The sequence below is a fragment of the Elephantulus edwardii genome, unplaced genomic scaffold (assembly GCF_000299155.1).
Source record: "Elephantulus edwardii isolate Elephantulus edwardi_28Jun2011 unplaced genomic scaffold, EleEdw1.0 scaffold00152, whole genome shotgun sequence".
NCBI classification, from domain to species: domain Eukaryota; kingdom Metazoa; phylum Chordata; class Mammalia; order Macroscelidea; family Macroscelididae; genus Elephantulus; species Elephantulus edwardii.
Window position 1 is genome coordinate 4,233,815 of NW_006399902.1, and position 8,142 is coordinate 4,241,956.

At 51.4% G+C, this 8,142-nt stretch overlaps 1 protein-coding gene across 2 annotated transcripts; it reads right to left on the reverse strand.

The window, feature by feature from the left end:
- Positions 1 to 40: 40 nt before the first annotated feature.
- On the reverse strand, positions 41 to 7,719 carry FABP3 (fatty acid binding protein 3, muscle and heart (mammary-derived growth inhibitor)). Of its 2 annotated transcripts, none has more exons than XM_006894941.1 (4): positions 7,594 to 7,719; positions 3,221 to 3,393; positions 1,414 to 1,515; positions 41 to 94 (listed from the first exon to the last, which is right to left on the reverse strand). In XM_006894941.1, exons 1-4 carry the CDS (start codon positions 7,664 to 7,666, stop codon positions 41 to 43), a joined length of 402 nt encoding a protein of 133 aa, XP_006895003.1. In that variant the 5' UTR covers positions 7,667 to 7,719. The 2 variants fall into 2 exon arrangements, with proteins under 2 accessions (XP_006895003.1, XP_006895004.1); XM_006894942.1 differs by having other exon boundaries at positions 1,405 to 1,515; positions 7,594 to 7,666.
- Between the last annotated feature and the right edge of the window lie 423 nt (positions 7,720 to 8,142).

Below are 8,142 nucleotides of genomic sequence, written 5' to 3' on the forward strand. Positions count from 1 at the left end.
GTTGCCGACTGGCAGAGGAGTTGGTGGAGAGCGGGCCGGCTCACGCCTCCTTCTCGTAAGTTCGAGTGCTGACTGCACTGCCGTGGGTGAGTGTCTGGAAGAAAAGACAGATCCATTAGGGCAGAGGTGGGCCCCTCTCCACTCTGATAGAAAGAGCTCCTTCCATCATCAGATCTTCATTTATTATGCACCAGGCACTCTAATGATTTTATACCAAGAATTTAAGACAGGCATTAGAATAATGACTTAGAAATTTGGAAAAATGAGCCTGAGAGGAAGGAAATACTTCTCTTTACCTTGTACTATTACATTTCCTTCATCCTTTGTGCTTAAGAAAGTTCCTGGCACAGAGCAGACACACAGGTGAATAAGGATATCTGAAGACCCTGTCCTAGGCCTCTAATTCCTGTTCCTTTTTCCCGTAACTTAGAATAGTGCTATGATGAGAGCCCCCACACCGACCATCTAATCTGGCTGCTATAAGATTTAGATCCATGGTTTTATCACTTCCTGGGAGAATATAGTATAGTTGCCCAGAATTTGATCCTGTTGTCCTATCACATTCCTAACAGCAGGGACCCCAGACCCTCTTTTACGGATGCAGTTAACTTGGTACACAGAACGTCTCAAGTTAAAATGCCAAAACAGAAACACGAGGCCCCACAGCCCTAGGAGGCAGAGAGCACAGGTGATGGTAACTTCTCTCCCCAGCTCTGGGGGCATCAGGCAGGGCTGCATTCTTTGGATGAAATCCTCAGGAGAGTCTCTAAAAAGAACAGATCTACGGGCCTGTTTGTGTTGCTTCCTACCCAGTAATGAGGTATGTTTGGCAGCCCATACAGGAAGGGCACTGAGGGTGACGTGAAGGAGGTAAAAGGCTGCACTGCCATCTGGAGGACCAGCCACCAGCCTTGTCCCCACCTCTGTCCCTGAAGGAGCACTGCTGTGACAGGAGAGGGGGAAGCGCTTACAGAAGGCCTTGGGTCACACTTGGCCCTGCTTCTCTCCCACTGAGGCATGGGGATGAGGCATGGCGGCAACACAGGAGGAACCTAAGGTTCTGGAACATCCACTGTGCTCCTCCCAACACACTGTACCTTGTGCAAAATGTACATTGTCTCCTTCAGACCTGCTAGCAGCCCCACATGATTAATACTCTTAATAATCCACTTTATAGTTGAACCTTGAGATGTTCACGTCTATGCAGTCTGTAAGCTGAGGTTTGAACCTGTGCCTGTAGGAGTCCAGAGTCACTATAGAGAAAATGCCCACCCAGTGCCACCCTGACCCTGCTTGCTCCCCACTCAGCCCCAGTGACCCTGCTTCCTCCCCGCCCAGCCCCAGTTCCCCTGCTCCCAGAGGAGGTGGAGTGGCGGTAAGTAATCACGTCAGCCGCAGAGTCACCCATCTTACCAGAATTAGTTTCCCATCAGTTAGTTCCCGCACAAGTGTCGTCTCTTGCCCATCCCACTTCTGCACATGGACAAGTTTGCCTCCATCCATCGTCACAGTGGACTGTGAAAAAAGTAGAAGCCCGATGTGTGGTCTCAGCCAGGACTGGAGAGAGGGTGGAGTCTGGCCACTGAGAATTCAGTCCCTGACTCAAACTAGTAATGGTACAGGGGTTAGAACTCAGGCAGCCAGGCCCCATCCTTGCCCCGCAAAGTGTCTGGTTTACCTCCAGCCTCTGCTCCACTAGGGCCTAGGAGAGGGCTATTTAGGGATCAGTGAGTAAGAAAAGACAAACCAGATGATAGGACCAGAGAGCCTGGCTCTGAGGAGCATCACCAGGCTTTGAGAAGGGCTGTGATCTTCTCTCAAGGATACCCCAGCACATTTAAGATACAGGAGCATGTTCCAGTCTATAGCCTGGGAAAGACTGGCTGAGTCGTCCTGAGATGAGAATCTGTCCGGCCTTGTGGTTACTACGTGTAAGATCTTAATAGTTATACCCTTGGTGATGAGAAGTAGTGGAAAGTCGTCCTGCCCTTTTTCCACATCATTTGACCCTGTCAGCTGACAGATGGGAAGAAATTGCAGGATCCCAGTGCTGAGTGCCTCCAAAATGTTCTACTTCCCAAGGTCAAATGCACACCCTGTGCTGTTCCACCCTATATCAACTGGTTCTCAGTTGGCTGCTCTCCCAGACTTCTCCAGGAATTTGGGGGCCCTGCACCAGGTTATGGCACCAACAGGGCTCAGTAGGAGGATCTGAGAAGCTGGTGATGGGGGGCAGTAGGGGACTCTCCACCTTTATCTTTGTTGCCTGCAGCTTTCTGCCCACTCAGAGCAGACTCGTTTTGGCCTGGCTGTCCCCAGAGGACTGCCACGGGGATTAATTAGAGTGCTCGCTCCTTGACAAGGTGGGCAAATCAAAAGGGCAATCCAGAGTTGGCTGTCAGCCTTGGATACCATCTTCAGCTTGGCTTCCGGCCTCCTGTGTGCTCCTAGGCCGAGCTTCAGTGCCTCTTTTTCTGAAAGGAGACCAGACCCTCCCTGGGGACAGCTGTGAGACAGAGGAGAGAGCTGAGGGGCAGGCTTGAAGGTGGGGAACGTACAGTAGGGCTGCTCCATAGAGGTCAAATGCCCTGAATGTCTCTTCATGCCTGGCCCAGAGCTAGGCAAGCTGCCAAGACTGATAGCACCACAGGAGCTTGGCAGAACCCTGAATAAAAGAAGTTGTTCAAGGTCATTGGCCGAGACCAAGGGCTGGGGGTTGAAGAGAGGAGGCATCTGAGTAGGTCCCAGCCTCTTGCCTCTAGCTGCCTCCTTTGCTGTTGGAGGCCAGGATGACCTTGTCACTGGAGACTGGAGGGCTCTGACTTCTGGGCATTGTTCCCAAAGTACTTGAGGTCACTGCCATGGCCACTTAACTCCCCCATCTATGGAAGGAGACAGAAACCCAAATGATTACACGTTTTGCATAAGGTCACCCAGCTGGAGTAAACACGGAGGTCAGAAGAACATCTTGGCTCTGGGCTACCAAATGGGTAAGGTTTTTCAGCCACTGTGAAGTGCTTCCTGAGAAGGAAACCAGCTAACATGGATTTAGCTCCTGGAGCACTTCAGTACTGCCCAGGCTTTTTGAACTTTGTTTCATTTCAGTCTCCTCTAATAGCCTGCTCTTCAGGGTGCAGTGACAGCCAGCCAAGGCTCCCAGCCTGCTTACCTCAATTTCCCTGCACCTTGCCCCCCTCCCAAGTACTTTTGTCTAACTCACCTTGACTTTCCTGTCATCTGCTGTTGTCTCATCAAACTCTGCGCCCAACTTGAAGCTGATCTCCGTGTTCTTGAAGGTGCTCTGTGTTTTTATGGTGATCGTGTCCCCATTCACTTCAATGATCGTAGTAGGTTTGGTCCTGGTGGCCACCTGCCTGGTAGCAAAACCCACACCTGAGAGGAGAACAGAGGTTACTACAGGCACCATAGTGTGTACACAAGTGCACTCAGAGTATGATTTTGGTTTTGGTTATGGTAAACTGTGTAACCTCAAACATTAGTTTCCTATATTCCGTGTTGTACACGTGTGTGTTAAGTGCCAAGATGCAGTGTATTGCAAGAGCTGGCAGAGGGAGGAGTGAAGCGCTCAAGCAATGAGCAACTGTTAGAATTGGGTTTGAGTTAAAGGGAAGAAGGAGGGACTATAATGTTCTAAGCCTTTGCAAGACCATCTTCTCCCCTTGGCTATGTGCAGGGCTCTGTTAGGTAAGTGGGAAAAGTCAAGACATGCCCCAGCAAGTCCTTGGAGAGCTGGCATTAGAATACCATTGCTTTCTGTGTGCTAAGAGCTGTCATGACTTTCACTGACTCCTTCCAGCCTCCCTGAAGAATTATCTCCACCTAACAGATGCAAAAACTATCGCTTAGAAGCCCACATCTGGGATTCACACCCAAAATTGCCTGGCTCCAAGCCCACATAACTGCTCAACAGTAATGCCTCCCAAGGCGGGAGGACAGGGCTTCCTTCTAGGCTACCTGGGCAGCTTTTAACTCCCAGAACAAAGAAAAAGGAATGTGAACTCTGCCTTAGGAACAAGACATTTGCACTTGGGGAAGTCTTGAAGCCCATCCCTAAGGAGCCCCAATGCCCTTGTCCTCCATGCATGGCAACCTTGCAGGTTTCAGAGCCTCCTCTTATCCATGACTTGAAAGAAAGTATTTGTCCCATTGTGGAGATTTAGAAGAGGCCTGAGTTGGTAGTGATAATGAGTCTAATCCTGGCCTCCTTGTGCGGACTCCTATCCTGAGCCAAGTGTGGCTTCCTTGGTGCTGGGCAAAGTCCTAAGGTGCCTGCAAGGGAGAGGGGGGAGAAGCTTTTAAATGAAGCTTCCACCCCTGCAGGTAGATCAAAGGTCAGCCTCCTGTAGTTACTTCCCATTTGCCCTGTCTCTGTCCCCCACCCCCTAACTTATGCTGAACTGCCCTCTAAGGCAGCCCTGTGTGGAAGTGGTGTGTATAAAAATCCCCAAACGCAGTGGCACTTTTTAACCATATGACCAGCTGTTGGTCATGAGCATTCTGGCTTTTCCTGTCTCAAGTGAGAAAAAACCTCACAGCTAAGAAATTCAAAGAACAGTTATCACCTCTTTTACACCTTCCTGCTTCCTGAGCTTTATGCTTGGGCAAATCCTGCTCTCTTAACCTTAAGTGGTTGGTTATTCTAAGGGTGAATGCTTCCCTGGTATCCTGGTCCCCTTATGTTAGTGACACCACAGCACATATGTGCCATCCTAATTATCTCTGCTGTGCTTGAGCCCGTTGTTCCAGTCTCTGTGTCAATCCATTCTGGTGATGGTCTTCCCCTTTCTCTGACCCGCCACTTTCCCCATATGCTGTCACTTCCCAAGGACTAGGCCCTCCTGATAACATGGCCTGGTGCCATAGGCCACTTTATAGGCCTTTCTGTTGTTTGGCTGAAAGTTGAGCCACAGGACCGAGTTTTGCTCCAGGTTTGAAGGGTATCTCCCATCTGTTTTATCCAAAAGTCCTGAGGAGTAGGTTCTATTAACCACATTAAATGAATGAAGCTCAGAAAGGGAAATAATTTATCTAGAGTCAAATCTGGATTTGAATCTAGGATGAACTGGCTCCAGAATGTTCTTTATTCCCCTGCGCCCTTATGCCTCCAAGAGACACAGTTTAGGTGTGCAAGAGGTGCCAATCACTCGCTCTAGAGCAAGGGTACTGGGGGCAGAGATTGCCTCAGCAGCTGTTCTGGTGCCCAAGTACCCTGCCTAGTGCACGGGCCTTGGCCTTGCCCCTGGCCTCAGCACCAGCCAGTCACACTCCTGGCGTGGAGCCGGCCCTCAGTGCTGCTCTGGGTGCTGTTTGTTTAGGACTTACCCAGAGCTGCAGTGTTTGAGGAAAGGAACGGGTGAGTATGCAGCTGAGCCAAGGGAAAGTAAAAACAGGACGACTAGACTGTAGAGGAGAGGAATTGAGATCTACTCAGAGGTGCAGCTAAAGCTACTGAGAGAGGTGAGGAGCATGTCTCCCCCAAACTGGACCTCAGCCTTTCTCTACAGTGAGAAAAGGAGGCTGGGTGGAGTCTTAGTCTCTGAACACTATGTTGTCTAAACTGGGGCAGAATAACAAGAGTGGGAAGGGTGTGACCGCCCAGTTTAGAATTTGGCTCTGTCCAAAAGTCTGCTATGGAAGGTTTGGGGAGAAGAACTAAACCTGGTCATTCTAGCTTCTCCAAGAATAGCCTTTCTGGAGTCACTGGGTGTAGTGCCAGCATAGAGTAGAGGCAGTGAGAGCTTTGACCTCAGAGCCAACACCTGTGGGCCCTGTTTTATTTATTAAAAAGGTTAATAGCAAAGGTGAGAGGTACCCAGAGAGGGCCTCTCCACTACTTTGAGGACTTGCCATAATCCGGCTCTCAGTACTGAGAGGAAGACTTGGAGCCCAGCTCTAGTGCCTTCTGATGTCCTCTGTCCCAGCCTGAGGGTGCAGACTAAACTCATTTCCAGGGATCGCAGAAAAAGAATATCACTCCTCCATCTAAATCCAAACCAAAGGGCCAAACCAATTCCCCATTTCTATGGCCCACCGATTAATAGGAAGAGCTCTGGATTACAAACCTAGAAGCCTAAATTTTCATACCAATTGCTGTGGAATTGCTATGAGTTCTGCTCTCTCTGGACTGAATTCTCCATCTATAGAACTAGGTAAGGTATAACTTTACCTTGGGTATGAAGATCCAAGGGGAGGAGCAGAGGGGTGAGGATGGGCAGGGTCGCACAATTTGGTGGGTAGAGGGAGGGGTGGGTAATGAAAGATCTGGTATGAAAAACAATGTATACAAACGGAGGCAAATTATGGTAGATCTTCAGGGCTCAAAGGCAGGGTTGTCTGACTATTTTCACTCATCCTCAGCACCACATAGCGATCTCCATCCTTCTAAACCTTCTCTACCTTGACCTTGCTCTGGGACCCTCAGCCTCACCCCAGAAATCCAAAGGCTTTCTCTATTCTACCTCGAAAGGGGTGGCTGGAATTCCCGGGTGGTGTGAATAGGAAGCACATTTGACTGCTAATTGAAAGGTTAAAGTCTTAGTCCACCCGGAGGAGCTTTGAGGATAAATTTTTGGTGACTGGTGGCCTAGTGGTAAGAAGCTGTGCGACAATTCCAAAGACAAGCAGTTTGAATCCACTAACTGTCTGGAGAAAGATGGGTGATCTCCTGCGCTCCTGTACGGCTTCTGAAAACCTACTGGAGGGTCAGCTCAGGCGGTTCTGACTTGATGATGCACAACTTTTAAAACCCCTAAGAGCCGTTGAAGATCCTGTGCAGCACAGTGCCTTCACACACGCAGTTGTTATGAGTTGGGATCAGCTCAAAGACAGCTGGTTTTTCTAAGGGGTGGCTGGGCTTTGGGAGCTAGGACAGGCCCAGCTGGTGAGCAGACCTCTTGCCCCACTCGATCACTATGCTCATTGACAGTGATCGAAACGCGGTGCTCTCCTACGCCTGCAGACTGCATCAGAGACTGGCTGGTTGGGAAGGGCATCCTCCAGCCGCAGTCTCTGCCCACCCAACATGGAGGTGCAAGGATTATTGCGAATCAGGGCGGTACTGGTCTCATTTCTCCTATCTGACTCGCGTTCCTCACCCCATTTCCCTCTTAGGCATCTGTATACTCGATTCCACCTTAAGTTGCTCACATTTTCCTCCAAATTCTAAACAACCCATGGCCCTGTTCTGTAGCCATCGCCCCCATCCCCCGCCACCCCCTCACCAGGATTATGCTCCCACCTTTCTGTTGCTATGCGCTCCTTTTATCCGCATCCCCTTCCTACCTGCAGAGCCATACCCCTCTCCCCGGAAAGCGCCTCCCTGCCATTTATCAGTAGGTATATCTGCCTCCCTCCGACAGCTCCCTAGCTGGGTATCCCTCTCGTTGGACCAGACCAAGAACTTCTCAAACAGATGCCCACAATCCCAGCCCGGGCTGTCACCACCCGTGTTCCCCTAGTCACTAGTCTACCAGGAAGGGCGCAGCCCGGGCGCAGGACAGCAATGGGGGTGGGCGCGCTGCGCCAGGCACACTGCCTGCGAGCCCCCAACCCAGCATCCCGAGCCCTGCTCACCCAGCGACTTCATGTATTCATCGAAATTCTTGCTGTCTACCAGCTTCCAGGTGCCCGCAAAAGCTTCCACCATGGTGAGGCTGGGCTGGGAGAGCGGCGACGGGAGAGCACGCGTGCGAGGACTCCGGCAGCTCCCAGCCCCAGGTACCGCTTTAAATAGCCCTTGCGTCACGTGGCGAGACGTGACCCAGGCTCCCAGCTCCCGAAATAGGAAGCCCGAGGCTGGCGCGCGCCCGCAGGGTCTGGCCGCTCGGCTCCATCCTGCCCAGGGGGAGGGGTCCTGGCCGCGGCGCCCCTTCGCTTGCGTCAGCGTGGGTGCTTGGATGGACCAGCGCCCTTCACTGGCCTCCAGCCACTCGTCCGACTTTGAGAAGGAAGTAGCTCGGGGCAAGGTGGCCGGGAAGTAGGGCGCACGCCATAGTCTTGGTTGTCTTCTGTCCCCTGGTGCGTCCCTAGGCTTGGGTGCTAGAAGAGAAAGGACACTCGTCCTTGTGTTGCTGCCCTCCCCAACCCCCGCCGGGCAAGGCTACAATGAGCTCTTGGGGTGTA